Source organism: Solanum verrucosum, unplaced genomic scaffold (assembly GCF_900185275.1).
Source record: "Solanum verrucosum unplaced genomic scaffold, falcon-dt-bn FXZP01000246.1, whole genome shotgun sequence".
NCBI lineage: Eukaryota > Viridiplantae > Streptophyta > Magnoliopsida > Solanales > Solanaceae > Solanum > Solanum verrucosum.
In genome coordinates this window covers 790745-809204 of record NW_026019995.1, presented here as the reverse complement: position 1 = coordinate 809204, position 18460 = coordinate 790745, and the positions used below count along the sequence as shown (strand labels likewise).

The 18460-nt window shown below is 38.1% G+C and overlaps 1 protein-coding gene across 1 annotated transcript in view; it reads left to right on the top strand.

The window, feature by feature from the left end:
* LOC125819231 (uncharacterized) overlaps positions 1 to 16586 on the top strand; it is a gene marked incomplete at its 5' end in the record, with an annotated part of 69305 nt that extends 52719 nt beyond the window's left edge. Inside the window, 5 exons of the mRNA XM_049498697.1 lie at positions 5919 to 6311; positions 6398 to 7105; positions 8230 to 8351; positions 8566 to 8689; positions 16155 to 16586. Coding sequence (XP_049354654.1) covers positions 5919 to 6311; positions 6398 to 7105; positions 8230 to 8351; positions 8566 to 8689; positions 16155 to 16586 — 1779 coding nt within the window. The remainder of the gene's footprint in view (positions 1 to 5918; positions 6312 to 6397; positions 7106 to 8229; positions 8352 to 8565; positions 8690 to 16154) is intronic.
* Positions 16587 to 18460: the final 1874 nt, after the last annotated feature.

Sequence of the window (18460 nt, the reverse complement as noted above, 5' to 3'; positions counted from 1 at the left end):
ATTACCAACTCTATGCTAAGTTTGGCAAATGCTAGTTTTGGCTAAGATCGGTTGCTTTCCTTGGTCACATTGTTTCTAGTAAGGGTATAGAAGTTGATCCAATGAAAACTGATGCGGTCAAAAGTTGGCCTAGACCTTTGAATCCTTCAGACATTCGAAGCTTTTTGGGTTTGGCCGGTTACTACCGAAGGTTTGTTGTGGGATTTTCATCTATTGCATCTCCATTAACGACCTTAACTCAAAAGAAGTCCAAGTTCGAATGGTCGGAATCTTGTGAAAAAGCTTCCAATTGTTGAAAGATAAGCTCACCTCCGCTCTGGTTTTGACCTTACTGGATGGCACCGAAGGGTTTGTAGTATATTGTGACGCTTCCCGAGTGAGTTTGGGTTGTGTCCTCATGCAGCATGGTAAGGTTATAGCTTATGCCTTGAGACAACTCAAGGTGCATGAGAAGAATTATCCAACTCATGACCTTGAGCTAGCGGCCGTAGTCTTTGCTTTAAAGATTTGGAGACACTATCTCTATGGGGTACATGTGGATGTGTTTACCGACCACAAGAGTCTTCAATATGTTTTTAGCCAAATAGAATTGAATCTCCGACAAAGGAGGTGGTTGGAACTCTTAAAAGATTATGATATGAGTGTCCTTTACCACCCCTGAAAAGCAAATGTGGTCGCGGATGCTTTGAGTCGTATATCTATGGGTAGTGTGTCACATGTAGAGGAAGAGAAAAGGGAGTTAGGCCATGATGAAAATAGGATAGCCCAGTTGGGTGTCCGACTTGAAGATTCTCCAAAAGGAGGTGTTATGGTCCATCATAATTCCGAGTCATCGATTGTTGTTGACATGAAGTATAAGCAACATCTTTACCTTATATTGATCGAACTAAAAGAGTCGGTTCTCAACAAAGCAATAGAAACTCTCTCAAGGAGAAGATGGGGTGTTTAGGCACCAAGGAAGATTATGTGTGCCGAATGTGGATGGCCTAAGAGATACAATCTTAGAGGAGGCCCATGAGTCCCGATACTCCATCCATTCGGGAGCCACCAAAATGTATCGTGACTTATGTGAGATTTATTGGTGGAACGGAATGAAAAGAGACATAGCACATTTTGTGGCTAGGTGCTCAAATTGCCAACAAGTCAAAGCCGAGCACCAAGGACTGGGAGTTCTAACTCAAGATATTGATACCCCCAATTGGAAGTGGGAAGAGATCAATATGTACTTCGTGGTAGGTTTGCCTCGAACCCGTTGGCAACATGATTCTATTTGGGTCATTGTGGATAGATTGACTAAATCAGCCCATTTCCTTCCTGTCAAGGTTTCTTATTAGGCAGAAGATTATGCTCAGTTGTACATTAAGGAGATTGTGAAGTTGTATGGGGACCCGTTGTCGATTATTTCGAATAAAGGGGCCCAATTTACATCCCATTTTTACAGGTCTTTTTAAAGTGGTCTTGGTACTCAAGTGAAGTTTAGTACCGCATTTCACCCTCAAATGGATGGTCAAGCGGAACGCACCATTTAAACCCTAGAAGACATGTTGAGAGCGTGTGTCATTGACTTCAAAGGTAATTGGGATGACCATCTACCTTTGATAGAATTTTCCTACAACAATATGGCACCCTTTGAAGCACTTTATGGTAGAAGGTGTCGATCTCCGATTGTGTGGTTTGAAGTAGGGAATTTGCCCTTCTTGGTCCCAAGGTAGTCTATGAGGCTACGGAAAAAGTTTAACTTATAAGGGATAGGTTGAAAATGGCTCATAGTTGGCAAAAGTCTTATGCCGATAAAAGAAAGAGAGATCGTGAATTGGAAATAGGTGATTGGGTCTACTTGAAGATCTTACCCATGAAAGGGGTGATGAGGTTTGGTAAGAAGGGGAAACTTTACCCCCGGTATTTTGGGCCTTATGAGATCTTGAAGCATGTCGGAAAGGTCGCTTACGAGTTGAAATTACCCATCGAATTGGCCCTGGTTCACCCAGTGTTCCATATTTCGATGTTAAAGAAGTGTATAGGTGACCTCGTGTCCATTCTGCCTTTAGAAGGTTTAGGGGTGAATGAGAACATTTCTAATGAAGAGGTTCCAGTCGAAATCCTTGATTGTCAAGTGAAGAAGTGAGGAATAAAGAGGTTGCCTCAGTAAAAGTCCTATGGAGAAACCACCTAGTTGAGGGTGCAACAGGGGAGGTCGAGGCCGACATGAAGTCCCACTACCCTCATCTTTTTCCTCCTACTCCTAGACAAAGTTGAGGTTAGTAGTCTCTCTTAATTAGGTATAAATTTAAAATCATGTGTGTTGATGATTATGACATGATTTCCTTGTATGTGCATATTTTTTGTGAAAATTTATGCTTAAAGTTGTATTTTGAGTTTTCATGAATTTTATTTCTCATGATTGAAATTGCACCCATAGATGTTGTGTGATGTTGTCTTCATGAGAGTTGTAATGAGCATGCTTGATGTTGTCTTGGTAAATAAATGTCTTGTTGATTGCTTATCATATATGTTAATGCTCACTGAATATGGAGAAGGTAGTTCCTCCTATACTATTGTGAAGTAAAGAGTTTTGAGCATAGTGATATTGTGGATTAAATTCCCATATGATTTGATGATATGATGTGATTGATTGTTGTGCTGCTAGTTTGAGTCTTTGTCTCCCTAGAAAGAAGTCCAAGTGACATTTGGGGACGAATGTTCCTAAGGGAGGGATATTGTAACACCCCGGAAATTATATGACTTAAGTTAGAGCCTCACCTTATGAATAATGACTTAAAAATAGTTAAAATTATGTTTATAAACCTAAACTAATGTAATTGACTTGGTTGGGAAGAGTAAAAGTCTAAACGTCAAGAAACGACCACGACCTTCGGAAACTAGAGAAGAATGTGTTCTAGTGTGTCCTTAGGTTTTGGGCAGATTTGGGATTGTCATATGTTGGTATAATCTTGTCAAAAGAGTTAAAATAGATAAATATATGTTTATAGACAAAAAACTTTTGAATATGAAGCCCTGGGAAGACCCTTAGAGGCCCCAAGGGGGACCCCAACCATGGACAAGCAAGCTGCCAAGGCAGCTTGCAAATTGCTCTTGGAGGGAACAAGGGCGCGTCGCGGACTTGCTCCCCCAAGGAGCAAAAAGTTTGTTCGAGACACGGTCATTTCGCGGAATCTACTGTCTCGAAATTTAATTCCAAATATATTCAAGGAGCAGCTCCGCGACATAGACTTGTTCCACGACGAAAATGCAGAAATTCAGAAATCTATTTTTACTTCATTAAAGAGTCCACTTAAGCGAGGGGTGTTTAGGGTACTTTAGGGGATGTGTATATAATGATTTTTAAGTCAATTTACCTTACTTTTATCACTCAAACATAAAACCCCATAGATCTAAACCTAAAGTTCCTCCTTCTTTCTACTCTCTCTTTCTTCTCAAGAACTCCATTGAAGTAGATTGGAGCTTCAACAAGAAGACCAAATCTCCAAGGTTTCAACTCGGATTTTCGTGGTTAATTCGTCAATAAGGATGGTTTCTTACCAATCTTGGGATTGTTTTCCCTAAGAGGACCCTTCAAGATGAATTTCAAAATCTCCAATTTCTAGGTTTCAATAAAAAAAATGTGTGTCTTCTTTCTAAAGTGAAATTGATGTTATAAACTGACTTTGATTGATGTTATATGAACAATTATGAATTAAATTATGCTGTATTGGTGGTTTCTTGAAGAATTCCACATGAGACCCATGTTTCTCCTTCTTTTCCTAATTTCAACCATAGTTTTTGTTGGATATTGAATGAAGGCTATGAATTGAATGTGATATTATGTAATTCATGTTTGTATGATGATTCTACCCTAGGTTATGTATAATTTCTATGAAATTAGCATTGAGTCTTTAAATGAAGCCTTGAAGGCTATGAAGGGAATATGTCAATTGCTTATATTGTTGTTAATTATGTTATTACTTCTTGAATTACCTTGTATTATGCATTGGTTATGAATTTCTTGGTAATTGAATTATGGATGTCCCACGAAGGGCAAGAAGGTATGAAGGTTGGTTCTATTTGAATTCAAGTATGAAAGGTGGATTACTTAGATTGTAATGATGTTATACCTAATGTTTTATTGTGGTGTTGATGACCTAGTTTCCTCATCCTTAACCCTCTAAACTAGAATTAGATGTGAAGTATGCATGTATACTATGGTATAATTGTCATATGATTGAAAGGTAGTTCTCATGATTGTTGTGTAATGTAAAGTGAACGGTTTACTCACTTGCTAAGTGTCTCTAAAGTGAAAGGATTGTTACTAAGTTATGAACACATATGAGCTATTATGGTAATATGTCTACACTTGTTTATTAAAGGCTAACGTGAACTTACGTGATGACTAAAGATGATTGCAACAGGGAATCAGATGCTTAGCTCCGCAAGGGAATGTAAATGACATGAGGGTCTCACGTTTAGTAAGTTCGGCTCCCCACATGGGTTTCCGCACGTTGAGCAAGTCTGGATTACCTACGGCATGTGTTGTCTCATGAGATGGAAACCCCCACATTTAGTATGTTAGGATTTCTAAAACCAATCTCCTTGACCCTTAACTATGTGCCAACATAGGACACTAGCTTAGTGGATCCACCTAGATAGCTATGTACGAATGGTTACACCTTAGGCAAGTGTTAACCCTCTATTTTCGGTGTGGGAGTAGAACACTGGATTCCATATAGCTTTCATGGTCTATGTCGGTTATTGCAATATTTCCCTAAAGTAAAAGTAAATGAAGGTATGAAAGTTGTGAACTCTTACTAGGGCTTTCTTAAGGGTTTCTACATAGTGTAAGGGAGGGTATGGAACTTCTCTTGCATTTTGCACTTGTGGGATCCTAAAAGATGGTTGTAGTAGTGTTCTCTTATGATTATGATTATTATGACTTATCTATGTTGAAGCTATGTTATGTATGGTCATTATGAATGTGGTTAGTTATGATGAAATATGATCTTATGAACGTATGCATGAAGTAGGTTTCTTAATATGATACTTGGCTTTGAATAGGGTTATGGGGTTCTATTCTTTGCATTGCACTAGTATTGCTTGGGTTGTCTACATGTTGGGATGATAATATGTTGGTTTGGACTATGATACTTAATTTTTGTGCATATTGGATTTACTTGGCAATAAGCATGTTTTGAATAAAATGTCCTTTTATGCATGTTTCAATGGTTTTTATGCATAGTAGCCATACTTAGTATGTGTGTTGTACTACCCCATATTTTATCCCTTTTTCCCAAACATTTAGGTGCGGGCCGTTGAGGAATTCGAGCTTAGTTCTCAACACACTTGGAGTTGCTTCCCTAAGTTGGTGCTTCCTTATGTCCGAGGACAAGACCCTATGATCTAGCTTCTATGTTTATTTCTTTGATTATGTTGGAAGACATTGTTATACTTACTATTTTCAAGACTTCTTATTGATGTAAGGGCTAAGTCCCATTTTTGATACTTCTATGTCTAGATGGTGCATTGTGACGAAGTTAGATTCTATTTTTCATATATGAAGTGAAATTGAACTTCCAAAGTAAAAGTTTTAAATTTTTCGTGATTTTATTCTACAATACAGGTTATGATGAATGCTAAGGGCTTGTATAAGACCTCTTCGACATCGAATACACCGGTAACGATTAGGGGGTGATCTCGGGTCGTTACAGATTTGGTATTATAGGATAAGGCTGAGAATAATATAGGATTCATGTCGCAAGACACCACTTCTAGTAGAGTCTTGTTTATGGGTGTGAAGCGCGCCACACTTACTAATGAGAGGCTCCGAGATGCTTAGGAACTTTTACTCTTTTGTTATTCCATAGTCGTGCCTAATAGTCTTAACACTATTTAGTCCTTTTCTTCTAATCCATCTCTTGTGCTTATAGGCAATGAATACAAGAAGGAACAACACAATGAGGTCTGCTGAGGATAATGTGACTGAGGAGGTTCCCCCTCAAGCTCCGCAAAACCCTCTAGTTCCTATTGAAGAAGGGGCTATGTCTAATGCTGAGATAAGGTCGGCTATTCATAATTTGACACTAGTGTTGGCCACTCAAGTTGCAAGGGATACTAGGGTGCAAGTGAACCCCAATGCTAGCACTACCACTTCTAGGATAAGGGATTTCACAAGAATGAATCCCCCTACTTTCTTTCGCTCCAATGTGGAAGAAGATCCACAATGGTTCATTGATGAACTGTTTAAGGTTCTAGAGGCTATGGATGTGACTTCTCAAGAAAAGGCGGAGTTAGCCGCCTATCAACTCAAAGATATGGCACAAGTGTGGTATGAACAATGAAAGGAAGGGAGACCTATTAGAGAGGGTCCGATAAGTTGGGCTACATTCAAGATGGCTTTTATTGATAGGTTTTTCCCCTTGGAACTAAGGGAGAGGAAAATGCAATAATTCATCAACCTCCGTTAAGGGGGTATGAGTGTGAAGGAGTATGGCCTCAAGTTATGCGTGTATCCGATCTTGTGGTGAATGAATGTAGGTCGGCTATGCCAATCCCAAGCATGGACATTTCTCGCCTTATGGTTCATGCCGAGCTAATTGAGGAGCAAAAGCTTAAAAAAGTTGGTACAAAATTGAAGAGGTCAAGGACCGATCATGGAAATTCTTCTAAGGTTAGGTGTGAAATCCAAGATAAGCCAAATTTCAATAAGAGGTTTTTCAACCAAGGTCCTCCTAACACTCCAAGGGTCAACAAAGGTAACGTGTCTACCCCAAAGCCTCAAGAAGCAAGACGTGGTGGTCCTTATGTTAAGAAGCCTATTTGTGCAAAGTGTGGTCGAAAACATGAAGGCAAGTGCCTAGTTGGCACGGGTAATTTTTATGGTTGTGGTAAGAGCGGCCACATGAGGAGGTACTGCCCTATGCTAAAGGCTCAAGGAAGGGAAAATACTCAAGCACAAGCAAGTGGACCAAATCCCGATGCTCCTAAAAAGAATCGCTTCTATGCTCTTCAATCCCGAGGTGATCAAGAGAGCTCTCCAGATGTTGTGACCGGTATGCTACAAATATTTTCAGTTAATTTTTATGCATTGTTGGATCCCGGTACCAATTTGTCTTTTGTAACCCTTTAGTGGTTATGCAGTTTAATATGCTTCCCGATGTCTTTGATAAACCCTTTTCGGTTTCTACCCCGGTGGGTGATTCCGTAGTTGCTAAAAGAGTCTATATGGGTTGTCCCATATCATTGCCCAATAGAGTCACTTTGTTTGATTTGGTGGAACTTGATATGTTAGACTTTGATGTTATATTGGGGATGGATTGGCTTCATGCTTGTTTTGCGTCCATAGATTGTAGGACCCGAATTGTGAAGTTTCAATTTCCTAATGAACCCATTTTAGAATGGAAGAGAGGAAATTCCATTCCTAGGGGAAGGATCGTTTCATGTCTAGAAGCTTGTAAGTTGATTTCTAAGGGTTGTCTCTATTATATTGTGAGGGTCAAGGATCTTGAGTAAAAGATTCCTCTTTTGGAGTCGGTCCCCATAGTGAAGGATTTTCTTAAAGTCATTCCCGATGACTTATCCGGGAATCCTCTCGAACGGGAAATAGATTTCGACCAAGATTTATTGTCGGATACACAACCCATTTCAATCCCTCCTTACCGGATGGCCCCAGCGGAGTCGAAGGAATTAAAAGCTCAACTCAAAGATTTGTTGGATAAGGGTTTCATCCAACCTAGTATATCTCCTTGGGGTGCACCGGTGTTATTTGTGAAGAAGGTGGATGAATTTGTTCGTATGTATATTGATTACCGACAGTTAAATAAAGTGACCATAAAGAACAAGTATCCACTCCCTAGGATTGATGACTTATTTTATCAACTTCAAGGAGCGAGTTACTTTTCAAAAATTGATTTGGGGTTTGGTTATCACTAACTTAGGGTGAGAGGTGTTGATGTTCCAAAAATATCCTTATGAACAGGATATGGTCATTTTGAGTTCTTAGTGATGTCCTTTGGTATTACAAATGCCCCGGCGGCTTTCATGGATCTTATGAATCGTATGTTTAGAAATTTTCTAGACTCATTTGTTATTGTCTTTATTGATGACATCTTGATATAGTCTAAAAGTGAGGATAATCACATGAATCATTTTAGGATAGCGCAAGCCCTCAAAGATCACCAACTCTATGCTAAGTTTAGCAAGTGCGAGTTTTGGCTAAGATCGGTTGCTTTCCTTGGTCAGATTGTTTCTAGTGAGGGTATAGAAGTTGATCCAAAGAAAACCGATGTGGTCAAAAGTTTGCATAGACCTTTGAATCCTTCCAACATCCGAAGCTTTTTGGGTTTGGCCGGTTATTATCGGAGGTTTGTTGACGGATATTCATCTATTGCATCTCCATTAATGGCCTAAACTTAAAAGAAGTCCAAGTTCGAATGGTCGGAATCTTGTTAAAAGAGCTTCCAATTATTGAAAGATAAGCTCACCTCCGTTTCGATTTTGACCTTATCGGAGGGCACCGGAGGGTTTGTAGTTTATTGTGAGTCTTCCCGAGTGGATTTGGGTTGTGTCCTCATGCAGTATGGGAAGTATAGCTTATGACTCGAAACAACTCAAGGTGCATGAGAAGAATTATCCAACTCATGACCTTGAGCTTGCGGCTGTAGTCTTTGCTTTTGAGATTTGGAGACACTATCTCTATAAGGTACATGTGGATGTGTTTACCGAACACAAGACTCTTCAATATGTTTTTAGACTAAAATAATTGAATCTCCAATAAAGGAGGTGGTTGGAACTCTTAAAATATTATGATATGAGTGTCCTTTACCACCCCGGAAAAGCAAATGTGGTTGCGGATGATTTGAGTCGTATATCTATGGGTAGAGTGTCACATGTGGAGAAAGAGAAAAGGGAGTTAGCCCGTGATGTCATAGGCTAGCCTGGTTGGGTGTCCGACTTGAAGAATCCCCAAAGGTGGTGTTATGGTCCGTCATAATTCCGAGCCATCGGTTGTTGTTGACGTGAAGTCTAAGCAACATCTTTACCCTATATTTATGGAACTAAAAGAGTCGGTTCTCAACAAATTAATAAAAACTTACTCTCAAGGAGAAGATATGGTGCTCCAAGGAAGATTATGTGTGCCGGATGTAAATGGCCTAAGAGATACAATCTTAGAGGAGGCCCATGGGTCCCGATAATCCATCCATCCGGGAGCCACCAAAATGTATCGTGACTTACGTGAGATTTATTGGTGGAATGGAATGAAAAAAGACATAACAGATTTTGTGGCTAGGTGCTCAAATTGCCAATAAGTCAAAGCCGAGCACCAAGGACCGGGAGGTCTAACTCAAGATATTGATACCCCCATTGGAAGTGGGAAAAGATCAATATGGACTTCGTGGTAGGTTTGCCTCTAACCCATAGGCAACATGATTCCATTTGGGTCATTACAGATAGATTGACTAAATCAACTCATTTCCTTCCCGTCAAGGTTTCTTTTTCGGTGGAAGATTATGCTAAGTTGTACATTAAGGACATTGTGAAATTGCATGGGGCCCCGTTGTCGATTATTTCGAATAGATGCCCAATTTACTTCCCATTTTTGGAGGTCTTTCGAAAGTGGACTTGGTACTGAAGTGAAACTTAGTACCGCATTTCACCCTCAAACGGATGGTCAAGTGGAATGCACCATCCAAACCCTAGAGGACATGCTGAGAGCGTGTGTCATTGACTTCAAAGGTAATTGGGATGAACACCTACCTTTAATAGAATCTTCCTACAACAATAGCTTCCACACGAGTTTTGCCATGGCACACTTTGAAGCACTTTATGGTAGTATGTGTCGATCTTTGGTTAGGTGGTTTGAAGTAGGTGAATTTGCTCTTCTTGGTTCCGAGGTAGTCTATGAGGCTATGGAAAAAGTTCGACTCATAAGGGATAGGTTGAAAATGGCTTATAGTCAGCAAAAGTCTTATGCCGATAATAGAAAGAGAGATCTTGAATTTGAAGTAGGTGATTGGGTCTACTTGAAGATCTCACCCATGAAAGGGCTGATGAGGTTTGGTAAGAAGGGGAAACTTAGCCCCCGGTATGTTGGGCCTTATGAGTTCTTGAAGCGTGTTGGAAAGGTCTCTTATGAGTTGAAATTACCCATCGAATTGGCCCCGGTTCACCCAGTGTTCCATATATTTATGTTAAAGAAGTGTATAGGTGACCTAGTGTCCATTCTCCCTCTAGAAGGTTTAGGGGTGAATGAGAACCTTTCTTAAGAAGAGGTTCCGGTTGAAATCCTAGATCGTCAAGTTAAGAAGTTGAGGAATAAAGAGGTTACCTCCATAAAAGTCCTCTGGAGAAACCACCTAGTTGAGAGTGCAACATAGTAGGCCGAGGCCGACATGAAGTCCCGCTACCCTCATCTTTTTCCTCCTACTCCTAGCCAAAGTTGAGGTTAGTAGTCTCTCTTAATTAGGTATAAATTGAAAATCATGTGTGTTTATGATTATGACATGATCTCCCTGTATGTGCATATTTTTGTGAAAATTCATGCTTAAAGTTGTATTTTGAGTTTTCATGAATTTTGTTTCTCATGATTAAAAATGCACCCATAGATGTTGTGTGATGTTGTCTTCATGAGAGTTGTAATGAGCATGCTTGATGTTGTCTTGCTAAAGAAATGTCTTGCTAATTGCTTAACATATATGTTGATGCTCATTGAATATGGAGAAGGTAGTTCCCCCTATACTTATGTGAAGTAAAGAGTTTTGAGCACAGTGATGTTGTGGATTAAATACCTATATGATATGATGATATGATGTTGATGTGATTGATTGTTGTGCTGCTAGTTTAAGTCTTTGTCTCCCTAGAAAGAAGTCCAAGTGACATTCGGGGACGAATGTTCCTAAGGGGGGGATATTGTAACACCTCGGAAATTCTATGACTTAAGTTAGAGCCTCACCTTATGAATAATGACTTAAAAATAGTTTAAATAATGTTTATAAACCTAAACTAATGTAAATGACTTGGTTTGGAAGAGTAAAAGTCTAAACGTCAAGAAACGACCACGACGCCCGGAAACTAGAGAAGAATGTGTTCTAGTGTGCCCTTATGTTTTGGGCAGGTCTGGGAGTGTCGTATAATGGTATAATCATTTAAAAAGAATTAAAATAGGTAAATATATTATAGGGTCAAAACATTTGAATACGACGCCCTGGACTACCCTAAGGGGACCAAAGGGGGACCCCAACCTTGGACAAGCAACCTGCCAAGGCAGTTTGCAAATTGCTCTTGGAGGGAACAAGGGCGCGTGGCGGACTTGTTCACCCAAGGAGCAAAAAGTTTGTTCGCAACGCAGTCATGTCGCGGACTCTACTGTCTCGAAATTTAATTCCAAATATCTCATTAAAGAGTCCATTTAAGTAAGGGGTATTTAGAGTACTCTAGGGGATGTGTATATAATGATTTTTAAGTCAATTTACCTCACTTTTATCACTCAAACACAAAACCCCAATGATCTGAACCTAAAGTTCCTCCTTCTCTCTACTCTCTCTCTCTTCTCAAGAACTCCATTGAAGAAGATTGGAGCTTCAAGAAGAAGACCAACTCTCCAAGGTTTCAACTCGGATTTTCGTGCTTAATTCGTCAATAAGGTATGGTTGCTTATCACTCTTGAGATTCCTTTCCCCAAGAGGCCCTTTCAAGATGAATTTCAAAATCTCCAATTTCTAGGTTTCAATCCAAAAACGTGGGTCTTCTTTCTAAAGTAAAATTGATGTTATAAACTGACTTTGATTGATGTTATATGAACAATTATAATTGAAATTATGTTGTATTGGTGGTTTCTTAAAGAATTCCCCATGAGACCCATGTTTCTCCTTCTTTTCCTAATTTTAACCCTAGTTTGTGTTGGATATTGAATGAAGGCTGTGAATTGAATATGATGTTATTTAAGTCATGTTTGTACGATGATTCTACCCTAGGTTATGTATAATTTCTATGAAATTAGTGTTGAGTCTTTAAATGAAGCCCTGAAGGCTATGAAGGGAATATGTATTATGCATTGGTTATTAATTGCTCGATAATTGAAGTATGGACGTCCCAGGAAGGGCAAGAAGGTGTGAAGGTTGGTTCTATTTGAACTCAAGTATGAAAGGTGAATTACTTAGATTGTAATGATGTTATACCTAATGTGTTATTGGGGTGTTGATGACCTAGTTTCCTCATCCTTAACCCTCTACACTTGAATTAGATGTGAAGTATGTATGTATATTATGGTATGATTGCTATATGATTGAAAGGTAGTTCTCATGATTGTAGTGTAATAATTGAAAGGTTTACTCATTTGCTAAGTGTCTCTAAAGTAAAGTATTGTTATACACTTATGAACACATATGAGCTATTATGGTAAGATGTCTACATAAAGGTATATTAAAGGCTAATGTGAACTTATGTGATGACTAAAGATGATTACAAAAGGGAATCAGATGCTTAGCACCGAAAGGGCATGTACATGAGATGGGGGTCTCACGTTTAGTAAGTCCGACTCCCCACATGTGTTTCGTCACGTTTAGCAAGTCCAGATTACCTATGGTATGCATTGTCTCATGAGATGAAAACCCCCACGTTTAGTAAGTTAGTGTTTCTAAAAGAAATCTCCTTGACCCTTAACTAGGTGCCCACATAGGACACTAGCTTAGTGGATCCACCTAGATAGCTTTGTACGAATGGTTACAGCTTAGGCAAATGTTAACCCTCTCTTTTCGGTGTGGGAGTAGAACATCGGATTCCATGTAGCTCTCATGCGCTATGTCGGTTATTGCAATATTTCCCTAATGTAAAAGTAAATGAAGGTATGAAAGGTGTGAACTTTTACTAGGGCTTTCCTAAGGGTTTCTACATAGTGTAAGGGAGGGTATGGGACTTCTCTTGCACATTGCACTTGTGGGATCCTAAGAGATGGTTGAAGTAGTGTTCTCTAATGATTATGATTATTATGAGTTATGTATGTTGAAGCTATGTTATGTATGATCATTATGAACGTGGTAAGTTATGATGAAATATGATCTTATGAACATATGCATGAAGTAGGTTGCTTAATGTGATACTTGGCTTTGAATAGGGTTATGGGGTTCTATTCTTTGCATTGCACTAGTATTGCTTGGGTTGTCTACATGTTGGGATGATATTATGTTGGTTTGGACTATGATACTTAATTTGTGTGCATATTGGATTTACTTGGCAAAAAGCATGTTTTGAATAAAATGTCCTTTTATGCATGTTTCAATGGTTTTTATGCATAGTAGCCATACTTAGTACGTGTGTTGTACTAACCCATATTTTCTCCCTTTTTCCCAAACATTTAGGTTCGGACCGTTGAGGATTCAAGCTTACTTATCAAGACACTTGGAGTTGCTTCCTCAAGTTGGAGAGTCCTCAAGTCCAAGGACAAGACCCTATGTTGTAGCTTCTATGTTTAGTGTTTTGCTTATGTTTAAAGACATTGTTGTACTTCCTATTTTCAAGACTTCTTATTGATGTAAGAGCTAAGTCCCATTTTCAATACTTCTATGTCTAGATGGTGCATTGTGACGAAGTTAGATTCTATTTTTCATATATGAAGTGAAGTTGAACTTCCAAAGTAAAATTTTTAAATTTACGTGATTTTATTCAATGATACTTCTTCGAGGTCAAATACGCCGGTAATGACTAGGGGGTGATCTCGGGTTGTTAAAGGGTCGGAGGAAAAAGATGAGGGTATCGGGACTTCATGTCGGCCTAGGCCTCCCATGTTGCACCCTCAACTAGGTGCTTTTTCCATAGGACTTTTACAGAGGCCACCTCTTTATTCCTCAACATCTTAACTTGACGATCTATGATTTCGATCGGAACCTCTTCATAAGAAAGGTTCTCATTTACCCCTAAACCTTCTAGAGGGAGAATTGACACCGGGTCACCTATACACTTCTTTAACATAGAAATATGAAACACCAGGTAAACTGGGGCCAATTCGATGGGCAATTTCAACTCATAAGCGACCTTTCCGACACGCTTCAAGATCTCATAAGGCCCAATATACCGGGGGCCAAGCTTCCCCTTCTTACCAAACCTCAGCACCCCTTTCATGGGTGAGATCTTCAAGTAGACCCACTTACCTACTTCAAATTCAAGATCCCTTTTTCTATTATCGACATAAGACTTTTGCCGACTATGAGCCATTTTCAACCTATCCCTTATAAGTCGAACCTTTTTCATAGCCTCATAGACTACCTCGGAACCAAGAAGAGCAAATTCACCTACTTTAAACCACCCAACCGGAGATCGACACCTTCTACCATAAAGTGCTTCCACTACAACAAATTTGGCCTACGGCGACACTTATTTTAGACCACACTTTAGAAACGTTGCAAAAAATATTTAAGGGCACACGATCAAACCTTTTGGCTACAAAATAATAGACCATGCCTAAAAAATGTTCCCTTAGACAATATGGGTTACACTTTTAAGTGTTGCCCAATCATAAAATAATTGGCAACACTTTATTATATGTTTTGCTACGCTTTTTAAGTGTTATTAATTTTTAATTATAATGACAACACTTTATAATTGTGCCTTAAATATTCACTTAAATTTTCAGCTAAATTTATCATTCCTTCAATATATTGGGTTTTAAGAAAAATTAGCGCGATCCTCAATGTTCTTAAGAATTTTTTTGTCATTCATCATTCAGATAGTGAACAGTCACTCTCATCCCTAAAAAATTTCTGAATCAAATCTGGGAATATTTTTTGTCATTCATCGATTAAAAAGGAGTATGTTACTTTCTTCAAAACTATATTGAGGCAAATCTGTTGAATCTTCCACAAGCGTTCATCTTTGACGTAGGGTTTTGAAAAACTTTGAGATTTCATCATAAATCAACGCCTTCTTACGGGTTTCATTATTACACTCGGTAATATTAAATATCCTTCATCATATTGTTTTAATTTGTGAGCTTTTGTTAGTGTGAACAGAATTTGTGCTTCGGTACATGAATCCCATAAAAATTGTGAACATAATTTTTTAAGGATTTATTTTGGGTTACAACTAATATTATGTTAGTTTGTCAACTGGGTTTTAGAGTTTCTATTTTTTCATTGTGATTTCTCGATCTGCTTTACTACGTAGGAGTTCTTGTATTTTTCCTCAATGTTAATTTTTGTAAGTATTTTCTACAGGTTTGTACTTGTTATTATATATATCTTGATGTTTAGATTTTTTCAGTTTTTGCTTTAGCAGAAAAGATTATTACTCTTTGGTGGTGAGCTTGCTACTTATAAAAAATAGTTTTCTGTGAGCTTGGTAGCATATGGTGCAATGTTAATAGTTTTTTCTGATTTTGTTAGGATTTTCTCTATGAGTTTGGTAGCATATTTATCGTGTGAATTTGGTAGCATATTGATTTTGAATAATACTAATTTCAATTTATTTTTTCTCCTAGAAAATTATCCTACACGTGAGAAGATTTAGTGGACTTGAACTTGAATTTTGACTTAAAGTAATTGTCATGGCTGGGTAAGAACTTCTTATCCTCTTTATTTTCTTATTGTTCTATTTTATACTATATATAATGTTGAAGAATAAGTTTCAATTTTAGGATCTATTTATATTGTTAATGCATAGATTAATGTATATCTTGGACATTTTACATCACCTTTTAATATTTAGTATCTCAAATAATTTATCTAAGTGTTGGATGGATTATCCAAGGTATAGTAAAGAGTATATTGATGGTGTTCAATCTTTTTTGGACTTTGCTTACTCTGTTGGAGATCCTCAAGGAGAACAAATTCAATGCCCATGTTCAAAGTGTTGTAATATCCATTGGTATCGAAGGAACGTAATATATCATCATTTAATATGCTATGGCTTTGTTCAAGGCTATACAAGATGGATCAATCATGGGTAATGGGAAATACTGAAAAATGTTGATACTAACATGGATGAAGCTCACTCATATGATGATATTGATGGATTGTTGAATGATACCTTTTGGAAATATTGTACAAGATGAAGGAGCTTATGAAGGCCCAAATGAAGACGCCCAAATTTTTTATAATTTAGTTAATGAGGCAAGCCAAGAACTATATCCAGGTTGTAAAGGTTTCTCTAAATTATCATTCAGAAACCGTTTATAGTTGTTGAAGTGTCTCCATGGATGGAGCAATGCTTCTTTTACTTCTCTCTTGGAGTTATTGAAAGAAGTGATTCCTGAGATGAAGATTCCTGAATCTTACAATAAAGCCAAGGCCGTGGTAAGGGACTTAGGTCTTGACTATAAAAAGATTGATGCTTGTCCTAATGATTGTATGTTATTTAGAGGTGACCATAAAGATGATGAGTATTGCCATGTTTGTGGAGCTTCTCGATTTGTTGAACATCCTGAAGTAGATAGTAATCTTGAGTCTTCTAAGAAACCTCATCGTGTTCCTATTAAAATATTGAGACACTTTTCGTTGATTCCTAGACTCAAAAGGCTATTTATCAGCTCAAAAACAGCAGAATCATTAAGATGGCATGACGAGCAACGTTCTAAAGATGGAAAGTTAAGGCATCGTGCTGATGGATGAGCATGGAAAGAATTTGATAACATACATCAAGAATTTGCAAAAGACTCGTAATTTGAGACTTGGTTTAGCAAGTCATGGATTCAATCCATTTCGAACCATGAGCACATCTCACAGCACATGGCCAGTTATGTCAATGGTGTATAATTTACCTCCATGGATGTGCATGAAATCATAATACCTTATGCTTTCTTTGCTTATACCTGGACCGCGATCACCTGGAAATGACATTGACATTTATCTACATCCATTAATAGAAGAGTTGAAGGAGTTGTGGGAGTTCGGGGTAGAAACATATGTTGCTTCAAAAAATCAAACTTTTCAAATGCGAGCAGCTCTTTTGTGGACAATTAATGACTTTCCTGCATATGCTATGTTGTTCGGTTGGAGTAAAAAAGGAAAGTTGGCTTGCCCTTGTTGTAATTATGGCACTAACTCGTTCTATCTAAAACATAGTCGAAAAATTGGTTATATGAGCCATCGTGTTTTTCTACTTATGGATCATCCGTGAAGATCTGATAAAAATCTTTTAATGGAAAGACAGAACTCAGGTCTCCTCCTCCTTTATTGCAGGGAACATATCTCCTTAATAGCCTACAGAATGTTGAAAATGTATTTGGAAAAGTGCAAAATAAATCAAATAATGGCCCATGGAAGAAACGATCAATCTTTTTTGAATTGCCGTATTGGCAACACAATTTGCTGCGTCATAACCTTGATGTAATGCACATAGAGAAGAATATAGTTGATAGTATAATTGGAACACTTTTGGATATTTCTGGCAAGACGAAGGATCATCCAAATGCTCGTTATGACCTCAAAGAGATGGTCATTGGGAAGAGCCTTCAACCAAAAGATACAAAGGATGGTAGGAAAGTAAAGCTTCCAACAGCGTGCTTTTCAATGTCTAAGGGAGAAAAATCTATTTTTTGTGGTGTTCTCAAAAAGGCAAAGCTGCCTGACGGTAGTTCTTCTAATATTTCTGGATTTGTGAAGCTAGCTGAAAGAAAAATATCTAATTATAAGACTCATGATGAACATTTCATGTTACATTATCTGCTGCCTACACCAATTAAAAGCATATTTCGTGATCATGTTGCTATTTCTTTGATTCGTTTAAGTTCCTTCTTTCGTCGTTTATGTCAAAAAGTTATTTCATTGGAAGAACTGGATCGTTTAGAACTAGAAAATTAAAGAAACATAGTGTCAGTTGGAGTGAATTTTCCCCCTAGCTTCTTGATATAATGATTCATTTGTCTGTTCATTTGGCGAATGAGATAAGATTAGGAGGTCCAGTACAACATCGATGGATGTATTCTCCTGAAAGAGAAATGGGCACTTTTAAGTCATATGTTCGTAACAGAAGGCATCCAGAAAGATGTATTGTAGAGGCACGTCGGGTTACAGACTATTTGAATTCATGCTCTAGATATTTTCACGAGGGTGTACAAACCAAATTTAACAGAAGACCCCGAAATGATGATGACTGTGTATCACCAGATGTGCAAACTTCTAACTTGTTTCCTAATAGAGGTTGTCCACTAGGTGCAAAAAAGGGCGAGCCAACCTTTCTTGATAAAAAGTCACGACATCAAGCACATGGATATATACTGAACAATTGTGATGAAGTTCTAGAATATATTAGGTAAATTGATTCACTAGTATTATATCATTTATTGTATATACTTCTTAAATTATTTTACTCATCTGATTGCTAACAAATAACAAAATTTGTTCTGTAGAAAGCATGAACTTGAGGTTAGTAATCAGGGAAAAGGATCCAAATGGAGTAAGGACAAAAATCATAGTCAACGCTTCTCTCAATGGTTTGAAGCTCGTGTAATGCATGAGGATGTGTCAGATTTGATAAAACATTT